General features: G+C 38.0%; 1 protein-coding gene across 1 annotated transcript in view; it reads left to right on the top strand.

Moving 5' to 3' along the window:
* DCC (DCC netrin 1 receptor) overlaps positions 1-19,593 on the top strand; it is a 1,242,672-nt gene that overhangs the window by 1,001,777 nt on the left and 221,302 nt on the right. Inside the window, exon 13 of the mRNA XM_030926166.1 lies at positions 3,507-3,648. Within this exon, the coding sequence (XP_030782026.1) occupies positions 3,507-3,648 (142 nt within the window). The remainder of the gene's footprint in view (positions 1-3,506; positions 3,649-19,593) is intronic.

The following is a 19,593-nucleotide window of genomic DNA, read 5'->3' as shown; positions in this document are numbered from 1 at the left end:
AAGATGGAGTTTCACTCTTGTTGCCCAGGCTGGAGTGCAATGGTGTGATCTCGGCTTACTGCAACCTCCGCCTCCTGGGTTCAAGTGATTCTCTTGCCTCAGCCTCCTAAGTAGCTGGGATTATAGGCATGTGCTACCATGCGCAGCTAATTTTGTATTTTTAGTAGTGATGGGGTTTCTCCATGTTGGTCAGGCTGGTCTTGAACTCCTGACCTCAGGTGATCCACCTGCCTCGGCCTCCCAAAGTGTTGGGATTACAGATGTGAGCCACCATACCCGGCTGTGTCTGGATTCTTTTTAACAGCCAGTAATTTGTTTTTACCACCTCAAAACAACAAACAAACAAAAAACCTCTGTGTGCTTATTTTAAAACTTAATTTAAATAGTTTCAGAGTATTACATGCACATTATTTTTTAAGTTAAATAGTACTAACAAGCCTATAACAAAAACAAATAGACACTTTCTTTCCCGTCCCCAAACTCTGCCCCCATTCCCTAAAGACTGCCTTATGACACTTGGCTGTTATTTTTTTGTTATTTTTATTTTTTCTGACATTTACCTTTATGTTTCTCAGTAATCTACTTATTTAGATATCTCTTAGTTTACCAGTTTTAATTCACCATTTTTAGATATCATCTATTGATTTATTTTTGTGTCAGGATTTGGTTCTGACACACTTCCATCCTCATTTTCTTCCCCAATCTTTTCTCTTTTTTTCTACTGCTGCTTCTGCTCCTCTTCCTTCTTTTGTTGAGGTGCAATTAAAATAAATGAAATTATAAATCTTAACTGTTCAGTCTTATGAATATACTGGTATTCTAAGGCTGCCAAAATAAATATTGCAGACTGGGTGGCTTAAAAAACAAGCATTTGTTTTCTCACAGTTAGTGAAGCTCGAAAAGTCCAAGATCAATCTGTTGGCAGATTTGGTTTCCTCTGAGGCCTCGTTCCTTGACTTATAGATGGCTACCTTCCTCTAGTGTCTTCATGTGGTTTTTCTCTATGCATACCTGTTTCCTAATTTTCTTTTAGGGATGCCAATCATGTCATATTTAAGACCTACCCTAATGAACTAATTTAAACTTCATTACCTCCTTAATGGACTTATCTCCAAGTTCAGTCACATTCTTCTAAGATACAGGAGTTATAACTTTAACATATGACCCTTTGTGAGCACAATTCAGCCCATAAATGTGTATTTTGACAATTGTATCCATCTGAGTAACAAACATGAAATCAACATGCAGATTCACATCACCCCAAAAAGTCTCCTGGTACCCATTTCCAGTAAAAACCCAGAACAACTACCATAAACTATTCTGACTTCTAATACTGTAGATTACTTTTGCCTGTTCTTTAACTTCACATAAATGGAATTAAACAGTATGTACTCTGTTGAGTCTGGTTTTTCATCATAGTAAATCTTTTATCACATTACAATTTTCTTCATTGTCTTCACTGCTGTTTGTTGCCTTTTAAATATCTTTTTTTCAGATTGTACTCTTTTCCTGGAACACACCCTCGCCGAGTGTGACACTGGTGTGCTTGTCTGTTTGGCTGCTGCACCCTCAAACCCCTTATGGGAGAGGGAGCATGCAGATGGGCAGGAGCAAGGGTGAGCACTTTTGGTCTCTGGGCCCACGGTAGCATCTAGGGGTGGGTGTCTGTGACTCCCAAAGCCCCATCAGGTGTGCTGCAGTGCTCTTTCAGCTCTGCCATCTGCAGACAGCTTAAGTTTTAACCAGCTTAGTGCCCTCTTGGTACCCAGGTTCTTGTCCAGCATCCAGGAAGAATCAGGTCACATGAACAAATTGAAGGATGGTAAATGTGGGGGACTTTATTACCAGATGGAGGTGGCTCTCAGTGGGATAGATGGGGAGCTAGAAAAGGGATGGAGTGGGAAGATGATCTTCTCCTGGAGTTTGGTCATCCCACTGTTGATCTCCTACCCGACCATCCCCAGCTGAACTCTTCTCGATGTTCAGATGCTCCTTCTCTTCTTTTCCTCTCTGCCACACTGTTCTTCTGTTCCTCTGTTCTTCTGCTAGTCCACTCATTCGCTTGTGGAGCCTGGTGTTTGGGGTTAATATGGGTACAGGATAGGGGGCATGGCAGGCCAAATGGCAACATTTGGGTGTGAAAACAGGAATGACTGTTCCCATTTAGGACTGTGGGTTTCCAGGCTTGTGGGCGGGGCCTTTTGCCAGAGAACTGCCTTCTTCTACCCAGTATTTCCCTATCTTCTGTCCATATCAGTAGTAGCCTCATTGTTGGGAAATTGATCAGGGATATGACTTTTTTTTTTTTTTCTCTAGGGCAAAGATAATAATTTTCTCTAGAGAAGGATTATATGATATTCTACCCAAGAAGCATATACCTGGTTGCCATTGCTCTAGGTGTCATATGAAGGAAGAAGACATGAGTAGCTCATATCTTTGATTTAATTACCCTTGCCTACATCCCTGTTCTCTCCTGTGTTTAATATCTCTGAAACTTTGGCCTTTGAGTTCGATATCCCCAGAAGACAAAACTACCAACACCTCCAAGGTCAGGGAGGGTTAGTAGCCTGGTTTTACTGGGTATAGGTAGAAACCTTTCAAAACTATGCTTGGAAGTCCTACCTTCCAAGTTATATAAGCAGGAACAATGTCCAGTCATCCCTGACTTTGGCGTGCGCTTCATTGCCTTGCTTTTTCGTTACTATCTCTTATAAAGGTATTTCGTTTTCAGGCTCTCTTCTTTGGCTCAGTCACCCTATGATATGGTTTGGCTATGTCCCCACCTAAATCTTGTCTTGAATTGTAGCTCACATAATTCCTACCTGTCATGGGAGGGACCCAGTGGGAGGTAATTGAATCGTGGGGGCAGGTCTTTCCTGTACTATTCTCATGACAGTAAATAAGTTTCACGAGATCTGATGGTTTTATAAAGGGGAATTCCCCTACACACGTTCCCTTGCCTGCTGCCATGTAAGACATGTCTTTGCTCCTCCTTTGCCCTCTGCTATGATTGTGAGGCTTCTCAGCTATGTGGAACTGTGAGTCCATTAAACCTCTTTTTCTTTAAAAATTACTCAGTCTCGAGTACGTCTTTAATTAGCAGTGTGAGAACAGACTAATATACCATATATCCCTCCAATTTGCACCTTCCAAATATTACTTCACGTCTCTCTTGAAATATAGCGTTATTCTGTATTGTTTTATGACTTTATACCATTTAGAATATTTTACTGTCATTTTAGCAGCATACGCAAAATGCATTCAATCAATCAAAGGAATTGTGATAATGCATTCAATCAATCAAAGGAATTGTGTATTTTTGTTAAAACCAGACAAATAAGAATGGTGTCAGATTGTAAGAACAAATTTAATTTGTCTTTAAGTGGCAATTGCTAACACTTCTTGCTTCTCTGCTTTCTTCACATTTATGTTTGGATTTCTTCTTTGACCCTGTCCCATTGTTCTTTCTTTCTTCAATGTTTTGATTTACATCTATTATTTTACAGAGTATCAAAGTTAGCTGGCTGCCTCCTCCATCAGGAACACAAAATGGATTTATTACTGGCTATAAAATTCGGCACAGAAAGACGACCCGCAGGGGTGAGGTGGAAACACTGGAGCCAAACAACCTCTGGTACCTATTCACAGGTCAGTATTCACATGGTGTAGTCTTGCAAGGTTTTGATGAATTAAATGCTTTAGGAATAATATATACTCTCACTCCAAAGGAACATTGATTTTTTTTCCTGGCATCCTGGCAGGTGGCATCTATTGGCTGGAACAAGAACAACCTTTATATTTTTAACTTTATATTCTCTATAATGTTTTCACTATATGTTTCTTTCTGGATCATCATCTTAATCCATATATCATAAAATTTTTATTCATATTAGTTTCTCAGCATTGCTGATTCAGCAAAAGCATCTGTTACCTAAAACCTTAACATTTTAACTAATAACTTCTAAAAGCCATCTAATTAAATTGTTCCAATTTCAATCACTTTGATTCCTCTCTACCAATATTCAGGGGTGAGAATGGGTTGAAAACTGAAGAAAAGGGTAGATTGTAAAATAGAGAGATTAATCTACTTTTTGCTAATATAAAGTAAATTCACTTTTGCACCAATATTGATAGAATTCAGAGTAGATCAAACTTCTCTATGAAAACTGGACCCAGTGTACATGTAAATAATATATATTTTAAATTTTATAAAATAGTCATGTATTTTCTTTAACAACTACAACCTTTAATTCACGTCAGCCCAGGTTCCTGGAAAACAGAATGAGGTCAGGCTTTCAAGGTAATGCCTTTAAAGTTTTAAGTTCAGGAAAACAATAATGAGAGAACAAGGAAAACGATCCAGGGAAGAAGAGAAAACAGGTAATGGTGGTACATTATCCAGCTGTGGTGGCCACAACTTCAAGACAAAGCACAGCGCTTGCTAGGTCTCCTGGGTGTCTCTTGAGAAGCCGCATGAACTGTCTCACAGTCCGTGGATAGAAGGTGTGAGCAGTTGCTCTCTTGTTTCTCACTGGTTGAGTTCACCAACAGCTTATTGATTGCTCTGCACCTCCCAGGCAGTCCCCTGTGAAGCCAGAGCTTCTGATGACTGTGCAGACACATAGGTATCTTTTTCTCAATCAGCATTTTATGTGATGGTGGCCTGGCCTAGGGTATGATCAGAGCTCAGGGCTTTTCAGACCTAGGAACATCTTGAGCTACTTCCAGAAACTTGGCAAGCAAAGCATATAGCTCATGATACAACTGGGAAGATGAAGTTGAGCGACTTTGAAGTGGCACATAAACTGGATCAGGACGATATACAAACCATAAAGCACATGACTACAATTTATAGATGAGGTAAACTACCATTACAAGTGAGAAAAAAAAGAAAGTAATCCCTTGTGTATTCCTTTTCTCTACACAAGATACTCAGCGAATTTCCGTTTGAAATCATGACACACACACATTATAAGCTTGTTGTTCAGCCTACGATCAGAGACTTGAAAGTAACTTGTTTATTTATTTTTCCTTCTTTTCTCTCAGGTTGTCTTTTATGCCTATATAATTTTAGCATAATGGCCAGAGTACTTCCGAAGTAAATTGCCAAAAATCATGTTTTAAATATGAACAAAATATCTGAGGCAGGGAATGGTTGAATCTAACAGAAAGTTATGACATTTACCATATCATTTTAAAAGATTTTGAAAGCCAAGATCCTATGGTTTTTTTTTTCCCCTGACAAAATAATGGGGAAGATGGTAAAAATAATCGAAGTGAAGAACATGTGTTCATTAGGATATTTGGTACAATATGACTCTTACTTTGAGAGAAATCACGAAAATTGAAAAATCTTGCTAAAAGTATTATAGTATGAATTCTAAGATTTAATATTAGGGTAGAAGAGACACTAAGGATAATTTAATCCAAGCCATGTGTTCTTCCAGACATAGAGATTTGAAGCCTGAAAACTTTATCATCATTGCTTTTGCTTCTCAAATGATAAACATTGAAAATAAAAATTAATTACCTACTATAAAATAATTAAAGGATGAATATTCCAATAAAAAAATAATGATTGGGTGTTCAATTCACAGAGCTATACACAGCCAATAAAGATGATAAAATGTTCAATCTCATTAGCAAATAGAGAAATGCAAATTAAAATAAAAGTGAGTTAGCATTTTCCTTTGATTAAAGTAATAAAGATAAAAATAAATGCAGGCATCCCATTCTGGAAAGCATATGAGAAACATTAAGTCTCATATACTGCTTGTGGGACAGAAAATGTCTATAACCTTTTTGGAAAGCAATGTATATATATGTATTTTATACAGAAGTATATATGTATGTCTCTATGTGTAATTTTCTTTTCATAAAGATACGACCCAGGTTTCCAAATCCTGAGAGTTTAGCCTAGGAAGCAATCACATTTTTGCAAAGTTTTTAGCTAGAAGCGTATTGTCATATTATTTTAATAGCAAATAGTGTTTTTTTAAAACCTAAATATCCAGCTATAGGAAGTTACCTAGAACATTCAGACTCAATTGTAACTTGGAATACTGTATGTCTATTTTAAATGGAATAGTGTCAAAATGTTAAATCATATGTAAATTATGGTTATATAAAACAATAAGCAAATACCCCAGTTTTAAGTCAGTATTAGTAGAAGAGGTCATATTTATTTAAAAAAGCATTCACATAAAAATATTTACAATAATATATATGCCAAAATGTTGATCGTGAGTATTGCTTACTTTGTAACAATAATATGATATGTATTTTAATTGCATATGCAAAATGAAAAATAAGTTAAAAATATTACAATTTTTGGTTTTGAAAATTTAAGATTTCCTCATGTGTCTGTTGGCTGCATAAATGTCTTCCTTTGAGAAGTGTCCGTTCATATCCTTAGCCCACTTTTTGATGGGGTTGGTTTTTTCTTATAAATTTGTTTGAGTTCTTTGTAGATTCTGGATATTAGCCCTTTGTCAGATGAGTAGATTACAAAAACTTTGCCCATTCTGTAGTTTGCCTGTTCACTCTGATGGTAGTTTCTTTTGCTGTGCAGAAGCTCTATAATTAGATCACATTTGCCAATTTTGGCTTTTGTTGCCATTGCTTTTGGTGTTTTAGATATGAAGTCCCTGCCCATGCCTGTATCCTGAATGGTATTGCCTAGGTTTTCTTCTAGGGTTTTTATGGTTTTAGGTCTAACATTTAAGTCTTTAATCCATCTTGAATTAAGTTTTGTATAAGGTATAAGGAAGGGATCCAATTTCAGCCTTCTACATATGGCTAGCCAGTTTTCCCAACATGGTTTATTAAATGGGGAATCCTTTCCCCATTTGTTGTTTTCGTCAGGTTTGTCAAAGATCAGACGTTTGTAGATGTGTGGTATTATTTCCGAGGGCTCTGTTCTATTCCATTGGTCTATATCTCTGTTTTGGTACCAGTACCATGCTGTTTTGGTTACTGTAGCCTTGTAGTATAGTTTGAAGTCAGGTAGCATGATGCCTCCAACTTTGTTCTTTTGGCTTAGGATTGTCTTGGCAATGCAGGATCTTTTTTGGTGCCATATGAACTTTAAAGTAGTTTATTTTTCTAATTCTTTGAAGAAAGTCATTGGTAGCTTGATGGGGATGGCATTGAATCTGTAAACTACTTTGGGCAATATGGCCATTTTCCTGATATTGATTCTTCCTATCCATGAACATGGAATATTCTTCCATTTGTTTTTGTCCTCTTTTATTTCGTTGAGCGATGGTTTGTAGTTCTCCCTGAAGAGATCCTTCACATCCCTTGTAAGTTGGATTCCTAGGTATTTTATTCTCTTTGAAGCAATTGTGAATGGGAGTTCAATCATGATTTGGCTCTCTGTGTGTTATTGGTGTATAAGAATGCTTGTGATTTTTGCACATTGATTTTGTATCCTGAGACTTTGCTGAAGTTGCTTATCAGCTTAAGGAGATTTTGGGCTGAGACGATGGGGTTTTCTAAATATACAATCATGTCATCTGCAAACAGGGACAATTTGACTTCCTCTTTTCCTAATTGAATACCCTTTATTTCTTTCTCCTGCCTGATTGCCCTGGCCAGAACTTCTAACACTATGTTGAATAGGAGTGGTGAGAGAGGACATCTCCCTGTCTTTTGCCGGTTTTCAAAGGGAATGCTTCCAGTTTTGCCCATTCAGTCTGATACTGGATGTGGATTTGTCATGAATAGCTTTTGCTATTTTGAGATACATCCCATCAAACCTAATTTATTGAGAGTTTTTAGCGTGAAGGGCTGTTGAATTTTGTCAAAGGCCTTTTCTGCATCTATTAAGATAAACATGTGGTTTTTGTCTTTGATTTTGTTTATGTACTGGATTACATTTATTGATTTGCATATGTTGAACCAGCCTTACATGAAAAAATACTTATCATCACTGGCCATCAGAGAAATGCAAATAAAAAACGCAATGAGATACCATCTCACACCAGTTACAATGGCAATCATTAAAAAGTCAGGAAACAACAGGTGCTGGAGAGGATGTGGAGAAATAGGAATACTTTTACACTGTTGGTGGGACTGTAAACTAGTTCAACCATTGTGGAAGACAATGTGGTGATTCCTCAAGGATCTACAACTAGAAATACCATTTGACCCAGCAATTCCATTCCTGGGCATATACCCAAAGGATTATAAATCATGCTGCTGTAAAGAACATGCACACGTATGTTTATTGTGGCACTATTCACAATAGCAAAGACTTGGAACCAACCCAAATGTCCATCAATGATAGACTGGATTGAGAAAATGTGGCATATATACATCATGGAATGCTATGCAGCCATAAAAAAGGATGAGTTCATGTCCTTTGTAGGGACATAGATGAAGCTGGAAACCATCATTCTCAGCAAACTATCGCAGGATAGAAAACCAAACACTGCATGTTCTCACTCATAGGTGGGAATTGAACTATGAGAACACTTGGACACAGGAAGGGGAACATCGCACACTGGGGCCTGTCGTGGGGTTGGGGGAGGGGGGATGGGGGAGGCAAGGGATAGCATTAGGAGATATACCTAATGTAAATGATGAGTTAATGGGTGCAGCACAGCAACATGGCACATGTATGCATATGTTACAAACCTGCACGTTGTGCACATGTACCCTAGACCTTAAAGTATAATAAAAAAAGAAAATTTAAGATTTCCTCGCATTAATGCTAACTCAATACCATCTGAATGGCTTAGAAAACAGTGATCCAGAAAACAAATGAAGAACTGTAGCCTCATGGCCAATAGAATTTGCTAGCGTTAATTGCTTAGTCCTTATGAGTTATTTTGGCAAATGGAAGTTAACACATTCAGTTTAGTATTTTCAAACCAAGGCTCTAGCTCCCTAAATAACACAACATTTAGGACTTACCCTCTGTTTAAGGTAAAATCATTGAAAAAACGCAGAGCAGCAACTATTAGCCTTCTTACCATCAGAGACCCAAAACAAAATACCATTAATTTCATAACTTGAAATAACAGACATTTATTCTCATAGTTCAGGAGGCCAGAAGTCTGACATCAAGGTGTTGGCAGGTTCAGCTCCCTCCGTAGGCTCTGAGGAAGAGCCCATCCCGTGCCTCTCTCTTAACTCTTGGGGTTGCAGGCAGTCCCTGGTCTTCCTTGGCTTGTAGATGCATTGCTTCAATGTCTGTCTCCATCTTTTTTTTTATCACTTTCCTCTCTGTGTTCTCTCCTCTTCCTTTTTTATTTATTTTGTTTTTTTGAGACAGGGTCTTGCATTCTTACCCAGGCTGGAATACAGTGGCATGACCGTAGTTTACTGCAGACTTGACCTTCTGGGCTCAAGTGGTCCTCCTGCCTCAGCCTACCGAGCAGCTGGGACTACAGGTGTGTTTCACCACACCCAGCTAATTTTTAAATTGTTTGTAGAGACAAGGTCTTGCTTTGTTGCCCAGGCTGCTCTCAAACTCCTGGCCTCAAGTCATTCTCCATCCACGGCCTCCCAAAGTGCTAAGATTATAGGCATAAGAGACTATATCTGGCCTCTCTTGTCTTCCAATTAGGACATTAGAGATAGAGCCCACTTTAAATCCAGGATGACTTCATCTTGAGATCATCAACTGATTATAACTGTAAAGACCCTATTTCCAAATAAGGTCACATGCTGATCCTTCAGACATGCATGAATTCTGGGGGGATGCCATTCAAACAACTACAAACTCCTTTTATTATTTTTTCTCTCAAGGGCCATCACTTTGAGTTGTATCTTCTAATACACTTTACTTATTAAAAAATAAATAATTCCATTCTACATTTTCATTCATCTAAAATATGTGTGACAATTAGAGCTTCTAATCAGCATGAGGTAACCCATCACCACTCTGGTTTATTATCATTCCAGCCAAAAGCAAAGTGAGATGAATTAATTAGTTATTAGGAACAGCTCACAAGTACCCATTTGCATCTTTATAGAGCTGTAAGAATTTGGATCCAAAATGTGTAGGCTTTATTCATATTGTTACATCTTGATTTCATGAGTTATAATAAAGCATTTAGGAATGCAAAGAAAATATGAGTAGTTATATGTGTGACTATGCCTGAGATTTACTGTAAAAATATATATATATGCTCTTTCTAAATCTGCACTAAAGCAATAAAAAGAGTTAAAGAACAGCATCATACACTTAAAAGTCTTTTGAACAGCTTTGGAAAATCCTTCCCTCCTCTCCTGTGCTCTGTGATTGGGCTACAGAAACACCTATTGCATTGCTAGACATTTTAGTAATATATGTCTTCAGTGCTACAAACTTTAAGGAACCAGAGAGCGCTACACACTGGTAGATTGGCTGTTGTTTAGACATGTCCCCAGGATATATCTAGCAACTTGCACACTTTGTTGTAAGCAGAAGTAATTGGTTTTCCATGTAAATCTACAGCACTGTAAAATGTAAAGGATTTGACCCTATGATTTTAATGCCTGTAAGATACATGGATTTATTGATTTGGCTGTTTAAAAATCGGCAGTTTCAGAAATGCTCCATTTGTGTGTTATAAATACTCAAACATTTTCTTTTTTACAATCTTCCATTTGTTAGGTGTTTTTTGTTGTGCATGTGTTTTCTTTTAATGAGAATAATGAGACATCTGCAATAACAAAGTAATTCAGAATTATAACAAGAATTGAAATCGCTGCTATCAGGTTTATTGTGAGAACCCATGTCAACTAAATTTTAAAATGTTTTTATTTTTTGATTGCTCTTCAGGGAAGGTTGTTTGAATTGAATTTAAGAGTTTTCTTGTGTTTCATGGTCAATATATAATAAACATAATAATAAAGATGCATTGATAGTTTATGGACTGAAAAATTGAAATAATAGCATAGCAATTTTATAACAGGGTTAACATTGGGGAATTATGTTGTTTGAATAATATGCCATCTCTTAGTAGAAGATCTAAAAAATTAGAAGTAGACCATAAAAATTACAGAGCTTGAGGACACTTAGCATTCAGGATAGAAACATGCAGAGATAATCAACTTTCAACAATTGAATTTTTTTACAGCTAAGAAAAGCATTGCTAGTTACACCATATTTCCTTTACAATAAAGGTATACTTACAAGCATCTAGGACACACACATGTACACATACTTGTTGAGATTGAACTTTATTATCCTGACACACATAGCAGAAAACACAGAATTCATTTATCCAAACCGGTTTTGTTTTGTTTTGTTTTATTTTATTTTATTTTATTTTATTTTATTTTATTTTATTTCATTTTATTTTTGAGATGGAGTTTCACTCTTATTGCCCAGACTGGAGTGCAGTGGTGCAATCTTGGCTCACTGCAACCTCTGCCTCCTGCATTCAAGTGATTCTCCTGCCTCAGCCTCATCAGTAGCTGGGATTACAGGCATGCACCACTACACCTGGCTAATTTTTTGTATAGTAAAGATGGGGTTTCACCATGTTGGTCAGGCTGATCTCAAACTCCCAACCTTAGGTGATCCTCTCTCCTCCGCTTGCCAAAGTGCTAGGATTACAGGTATGAGCCACTGTGCCCAGCCAAACTACTTATTTTACAGAAGAAATAACTGAGGTCTGGAGTGTGATATTGCAAAGGTCCTCCACTAGTTAAGGAGATAATCCCAGGTGAATTGTGTGTGTTCCAACTTCTCATTATGTGCTCTTTTCACTATGCAAATTGTCATCTTTAGTTCACTTTATTGTGAGTGACTAAGGCTGTTATACAACTTTGTAAAAGATAATTAACATGAAAAATAATGTTTCACATTTACAGCAATAATAACAACCATATTATTACTTGCTGAACTCAAACCATTCACTATGCTAAAAACTATATATGTGTTTTCCATTTTAATCTTTATAACAGTTTTTATTTATGTATCCCCATTTTATGGATGAGGGCATAGGAGTAAACAAAGAGGCCTGGTTTTTCATGGTTGACTAGCTAATAAGTAATGAAATGAAAATTCAAACCTAATACTGCCTGAATAGAAAAACCATACTCTTACCTCTTAAAGTGTAAACAATGTGTTTCTCACCATAGGTAATGCATCTATGATTATATGAGTATTAAAAGGGACAGGAGAAAAACACAAGGATGGAAAGAGATGTCTATTGGACAATAAAAATTAGAGATTACCATATAACTAGAGGAGCTGAATAACTCTAGAACAGATTAAATTAAAGCTTTACTGGCCAACTTATTTAAATTTTAAAAACAATATATTCCTATTATCTCAGTTCAGGAACTAGATCTAAGATAACAGCTTTTCAAAAATATACATACAAAAAAGCTTTTAATTACAGACTGGCTTCTCTTTACTCCACCTCTAATGAAAGACAGACAGAGAAGAAGGGAAAGGAAGGGAAGTGGAGGGGAGAGAAGGGGAGGGAAAGGGAAGGAGAGGGGAGAGGAGGGGAGGGAAAGGGAGGGAAGAGGAGGAGAGGGAAGGGGAGGGGGGAAGAGAGAAAGGGAGGAGGAAGAGAAGAAGGGAGGAGGGAGGGAAGAAGGGAGGAGGGAGGAAGGGAGGAAGGAAGGAAGGGAGGAGGAAAGGGAGAAAGGAAGGGAGGAAGGAAGGAAGGGAAGGAAAGAAGGAAGGGAAGGAAAGAAGGAAGGGAAGGAAAGAAGGAAGGGAAGGAAAGAAGGAAGGGAAGGAAAGAAGGAAGAGAAGGAAAGAAGGAGGGAAGGGAAGAGAAGATGGGAAGGGAAGAAGGAAGGAAGGGAAGAAGGAGGGAAGGGAAGGGAAGATGGGAAGGGAAGAAGGAAGGAAGGGAAGAAGGAGGGAAGGGAAGGGAAGATGGGAAGGGAAGAAGGAAGGAAGGGAAGAAGGAGGGAAGGGAAGGGAAGATGGGAAGGGAAGAAGGAAGGAAGGGAAGAAGGAAGGAAGGGAAGAAGGAGGGAAAGGAAGAAGGAGGGGAGGGAAAGGAAGAAGGAGGGAAGGGAAAGGAAGAAGGAGCAAGGGAAGGGAGGAAAGGAAGCAAGGAAAAAAGAAGGAAGGGAGGGAAGGAAAGAAAACAACATTGAAAGATCTTTTGATATCACCTATCAGAGTTGGGGTCCCCCAAAATTGCTTGGTGGTGATCATTGTTGGTATAACTCTGGAAGATAACTCCTCTTTCTAGTAGGGTTTGTTTGTTTGTTTATTTATTTATTTATTTATTTATTTATTTATTTATTTATTTGGAAGACAGAATCTCACTGTGTCACCCAGGGTTGAGTGCAGTGGCACTATCTTGGCTCACTGCAACCTCTGCATCCTAGGTACTAGTGATTCTCCCACCTCAGCCTCCTGAGTAGCTGGGATTACAGATGTGCACCACCATGCCCGGCTAATTTTTGTATTTCTGTAGAGAGAGTTTCACCATGTTGGCCAGGCTGGTCGGGAACTCCCGACCTCAAGTGATTTGTCTGTCTCGGCCTCCCAAAGTGCTGGGATTACAGGCGTGAGCCACTGCTCCCAGCCACATTTCTAAGCAAGAGAACAATTTAACTCTTTTTGAGACTGAATTTTGGATATTACTGATTTCTACGGTTGATCCCACTGTCAAAAATAATAGAATCATCAATTATAACCTCCCTACCTGCCTATTATTCAAGTCTGATGTAGTCATCATTAACAGATATTTCTTCCTTGCCTGCATAGTGCTTTACATTTGTTGCTGATGTCTCTCTTGGGTTCTAGCATAGGGCATGTGGGCCTTGGAAGGTGCCCAGCAAGAGACAGAACAGAGCCCAGATTCTTTACCCAAGGATAGTCCAAGTTTTAGTTAAAACACCAAAGTACCCTAGTTTAATTTCTCTGAGCCTTATTATCCTTGTCTCTAAAATGGTGCCAATCATGTATTCCGCTTCTCTGAAAAGCCAAAATGTTTACTTCTGCTTTATATCATGCACTCACTTGGGTTAAAAAAAAGGATGACAAGTTTAATTTTCTTGATAAAGGTTTGATACAAAAGGTACTGAATTTAGAATCTAAAGTCTTGGATAAACATGTTGTATAGGAGAAACTTTATTTGTTTTTATCCCAGTAGGATAAAACTAGTGCAATCTATCCATAAGTGATACTATGGCAAATCAGATTCAGTGCAATCTAAGGAGGAACTTGTCCACAAAGCAAAACTTGAAAGTGAGTTACCTCCATTGGTGAATTTCTCATCCAACAAAAGTATTCCTGCTTTACTTACAGGGACACTTTGTTAGATATTCAGCATTATATGAGCCATTGACTAGACATTACTTAAGATTTTCTTTAATAATGGGATTCTATGTACATATTTATTTTTTTTTAATACTTCACCTAGCTTTTTTAGGTGTTTGTAGTTAGGTTCCACAGCCTAGCAAAGTTGAAGATGTTTTAAAGATAAAATTTAATACTTCAAAGACATTTGGCAGGATTTTCAGAGTGACCTAGGGCACTAATCTCTACAGGATGCTAAAACTTCACTGCAGATGTAATAGAAAGGAAGATATGAAGAACTCCCCTACTGTATATGGTTGGAAGGAATACTCTGATGATAGTTTGGCCTGGCCAGGTGAGATCCCTTTGGGGAAATACTTACAATACACTAGATGGCCTCTAAACTGCTTTCTTTTTTATTATTGTAATTGAAGTTCTAGAATATATATGCAAAAAGTACAGATATGTTGCATAGGTAAACATGTGCCATGGTGGTTTGCTGCATCCATCAACCCGTCATCTACATTAGGTATTTCTCCTAAAGCTATCCCTCCCCTATACCCCCACCCCTTGACAGGCCCTGGTGTGTTATGTTCCCCTCCTAGTGTCAATGTGTTCTCATTGTCCAACTCCCACTTATTAATGAGAAAATGTGGGCCGGGCGCGGTGGCTCAAGCCTGTAATCCCAGCACTTTGGGAGGCCGAGACGGGCGGATCACAAGGTCAGGAGATCGAGACCATCCTGGCTAACACGGTGAAACCCCGTCTCTACTAAAAATACAAAAACTAGCCGGGCGAGGTAGCGGGCGCCTGTAGTCCCAGCTACTCGGGAGGCTGAGGCAGGAGAATGGCGTAAACCTGGGAGGCGGAGCTTGCAGTGATCTGAGATCCGGCCACTGCACTCGAGTCCGGGTGACAGAGCGAGACTCCGCCTCAAAAAAAAAAAAAAAAAAAAAAAAAAAAAAAAAAAAAAAAAAAAAATGTGGTGTTTGGTTCTCTCTTTCTGTGTTAGTTTGCTGAAAATGATGGTTTTCAGCTTTATCCATGTCTCTGCAAAGGACATGAACCTCTCCTTTTGTACGGCTGCTTAGTATTCCATGGTGTATGTGTGCCACATTTTCTTTATCCTGTCTATCATTGATGGACATTTGCATTCGTTCCAAGTCTTGGTTTTTGTGAATAGAGCTGCAATAAATATGCGTGTGCGTGTGTCTTTATAGTACAATGATTTATAATCCTTTGGGTATGTGCCCAGTAATGGGATTGCTGGGTCAAATGGTATTTCTGACTCTAGATCCTTGAGGAATCGTCACACTGTCTTCCACAATAGTTGAACTAGTTTACACTCCCACCAGCAGTGTAAAAGTGTTCCTGTTCTCCACATCCTCTCCAGCATCTGTTGTTTCCTGACTTTTTAATGATCACCATTCTAACTGGCATGAGATGGTATCTCATTGTGGTTTTAATTAGCATTTCCCTAATGACCAGTGATGATGAGATTTTTTTCATATATTTGTTGGCAGCATAACTGTCTTCTTTTGTAGTAGTATTGTCTGTTCATATCCATCACCCACTTTTGGATGGGGTTGTTTTTTTCTTGTAAATTTGTTTAAGTTCCTTGTGGATTCTAGATACTAGCCCTTTATCAGAAGGATAGATTAAAAAAAAATTCTCCCATTCTGTAGGTTCCCTGTTCACTCTAATAATACTTTATTTTGCTGTGCAGAAGCTCTTTGGTTTAATTAGATCCCATTTGTCAATTTTGGCTTTTGTCACCTTTGCTTTTGCTGTTTTATTCATGATGTCTTTGCCCATGCCTATGTCCTAGGCATTCTTCTAGGGTTTTTGTGGTTTTAGGTCTTACATTTAAGTCTTTAATCCATCTTGAGTTAATTTTCATATAAGGTGTGAGGAAGGGGTCTGGTTTCAGTTTTCTGCATATGGTTAGCCAGTTTTCCCAACATCATTTATTAAATAGGGAATCCTTTCCCCATTGCTTGTTTTTCTCTAGTTTGTGAAGGATAAGATGATTGTAGATGTGTGGTGTTATTTTTGAGGGCTCTGTTCTGTTCCTTTGGTCTATATATCTGTTTTGGTACCAGTACCATGCTGTTTTGTTTACTGTAGCTTTGTAATATAGATTGAAGTCAGGTAGCCTCCAGCTTCATTCCTTCTGCTTAGGATTATCTTGGCTATGCTGGCTCTTTTTTGGATCCATATGAAATTTGAAGTAGTTTTTTTTTTTTTTTTTTTTTTTTTTTTCCTGATTCTGTGAAGAAAGTCAATGGTAGCTTGATGGGAATAGCATTGAATCTATAAATTACTTTTGAGAGTATGGCTATTTTCATGGTATTGATTCTTCCTATCCATGATCATGGAATGTTTTTCCATTTGCTTGTGTCCTTTCTTATTTTCTTGAGCAGTGGTTTGTAGTTCTCCTTGAAAACGTCCTTCACATCCCTTGTAAGTTGTATTCCTAGATATTTTATTATCTTTGTAGCAATTGTGAATGGGAGTTCACTCATGATTAGGCTCTCTGTCTATTATTGGTGTAAAGGAATGATTGTGATTTTTGCACATTGATTTTGTATCCTGAGACTGCTGAAGTTGCTCAACAGCTTAAGGAAATTTTGGGCTGAGACGATGGGGTTTTCTAAATATACAATTATGTCATCTGCAAACAGAGATCGTTTGACTTCCTCTCTTCCTATGTGAATACCCTCTATTTCTTTCTCTTGCCCGATTGCCCTGGCCAGAATTTCCAGTACTATGTTGAATAGGGGTGGTGAGAGAGGGTATCCTTGTCTTGTGCTGGCTTTCAAAGGGAATGCTTCCAGCTTTTGCCCATGCAGTATATTAGCTGTACATCTGTCATAAGTAGCTCTTATTATCTTGAGATACATTCCATCAATACCTAGTTTATTCAGAGATTTTAGCATGAAGGGGTGTTAGATTTTTATCAAAGGTCCTTTCTGCATCTACTGAGATAATCATGTGGTTTTTGTTATTGGTTCTGTTTATGTGATGGATTACGTTTATTGATTTGCATATGTTGAGCCAGCCTTGCATCCCAGGGATGAAGCCAACTTGATCATGGTGGATAAGCTTTTTGATATGCTGCTGGATTTGGTTTTCCAGTATTTTATTGAGGATTTTCACATCGATGTTCATCAGGGATATTGGCTTGAAACTTACTTTTTTTGTTGTTGTGTCTTTGCCAGGTTTTGGTATAAGGATGATACTGGCCTCATAAAATGAGTTACAGAGGAGTCCCTTTTTTTCTGTTGTTTGGAATAGTTTCAGAAGGAATGATGCCAGCTCATCATTTTACCTGTGGTAGAATTTGGCAATAAATCCATCTGGTCCTGGGCATTTTTTGGTTTGTAGGCTATTAATGACTCAATTTCAGAACTTGCTATTGGTCTATTCAGGGATTCGACTTCTTCCAAGTTTAGTCTTGCAGCGTGTGGGGGGGTGTGTATGTCCAGAAATTTATCCATTTCTTCTAGGTTTTCTAGTTTATTTGTGTAGAGGTTTTTATAGTATTATCTGATGGTAGTTTGTGTTTCTTTTTTTTTATTATTATTATACTTTAAGTTCTAGGGTACATGTGCATAACGTGCAGGTTTGTTACATATGTATACTTGTGACATGTTGGTGTGCTGCACCCATCAACTCGTCAGCAACCATCAATTAGTCATTTATATCAGGTATAACTCCCAATGCAATCCCTCCCCCCTCCCCCCTCCCCATGATAGGCCCCGGTAGTTTGTATTTCTATGGGATCAGTGGTGATCTCCCCTGTATCATTTTTCTATTGTCTACTTGATTCTTCTGTTTTTCCTTCTTTATTATTCTGGCTAGTGGTCTATTTTGTTAGTCTTTTCAAAAAACCACCCCCTGGATTCATTGATTTTTTGAAGAGTTTTTCATGTCTCCATTTCCTTTAGTTCTGCTCTGATCTTAATTATTTCTTCTGCTAACTTTTGAATTTGTTTACTCTTGTTTCTCTAGTTCTTTTCATTGTGATATCAGGGTGTTGATTTTAGATCTTTCCTCCTTTCTCCTGTGGGCATTTAGTGCTATAAGTTTCCCTCTAAACACTGCTTTAGCTGTGTCCCAGAGATTGTAGTACGTTGTGTCTTTGTTCTCATTGGCTTCAAAGAACTTATTTATGCCTTAATTTCTTTATCCAGTAGTCATTCAGGAGCAGGTTGTTCAGTTTCCATGTAGCTGTGCGGTTTTGCGTGAATTTCTAATCCTGAGTTCTAATTTGATTGCACTGTGGTTTAAGAGACTGTTTGTTATGATTTTCATTCCTTTGCATTTGCTGAGGAATTTTTTTTACCTCCAATTATTTGGTCAGTTTTAGAAGATGTGCAATGTGGTGCTGAGAATAATGTATATTTTTTGATTTGGGGTGGGAGAGTTCTGTAGATGTCTATTAGGTCCTCTTGGCCCAGAGCGGAGTTCAAGTCCTGAGTATCCTTGTTAATTTTCTGTCTCATTGATCTGTCTAATATTGACAGTGTGGTGGTAAAGTCTACCATGATTATTGAGTGGGAGTTGAAGTTTCTTTGTAGGTCTCTAAGAACTTGCTTTATGAATCTGTGTCCTCCTGTATTGGGTAAATATACGTTTAGGATAGTTAGCTCTTCTTGTTTCATTGATCCCTTTACCATTATGTAATGCCCTTCTTTGTTTTGTTTTGTTTTTGATCTTTGAGGAGAGCAACCCCAAGATACATAATGGTCAGATTCACCAAGATTGAAATTAAAGAAAAAATGTTAAGGGCAGCCAGAGAGAATGGTCACATTATCCACAAAGGGATGCCCACCAGACTAATAGCAGATCTCTCTGCAGAAACACTACAAGCCAGAAAATAGTGGGGGCCAATATTCAACATTCTTAAGGAAAAGAATTTGCAACCCAGAATTTCATATCCAACCAAACCAAGTTTATAAGCAAAGGAGAAATCAAATCCTTTACAGAAAGCAAATGCTGAGAGGTTTTGTCACCACTGGGCCTGTCTTAGTGCTCCTGAAGGAAACACTAAAAATGGAAAGAAAAACTGGTGCCAGCCACTGCAAAAACATAACAAATTGTAAAGACCATCGGCATCATGAAGAAACAGCATCAACTAATGGGCAAAATAATCACCAGCATTATGTAATCATAATGACAGGATCAAATTCACACATGACATTATTAAACTTAATGTAAACAGGTTAAATGCCCCTGTTAAAAGACAGACTGGCAAATTGGAGAAAGAGTCAAGACCCATCAGTTTGCTGTATTCAGGAGACCCATCTCACTAGCAAAGACACACATAGAGTCAAAATAAAGGGATGGAGGAATATTTACCATGAAAATGGAAA

Source organism: Rhinopithecus roxellana, chromosome 21 (assembly GCF_007565055.1).
Source record: "Rhinopithecus roxellana isolate Shanxi Qingling chromosome 21, ASM756505v1, whole genome shotgun sequence".
NCBI classification, from domain to species: Eukaryota; Metazoa; Chordata; class Mammalia; order Primates; family Cercopithecidae; genus Rhinopithecus; species Rhinopithecus roxellana.
Note: the sequence above shows the minus strand (reverse complement) of the source record. Positions and strands in the feature narration are given on the sequence as shown.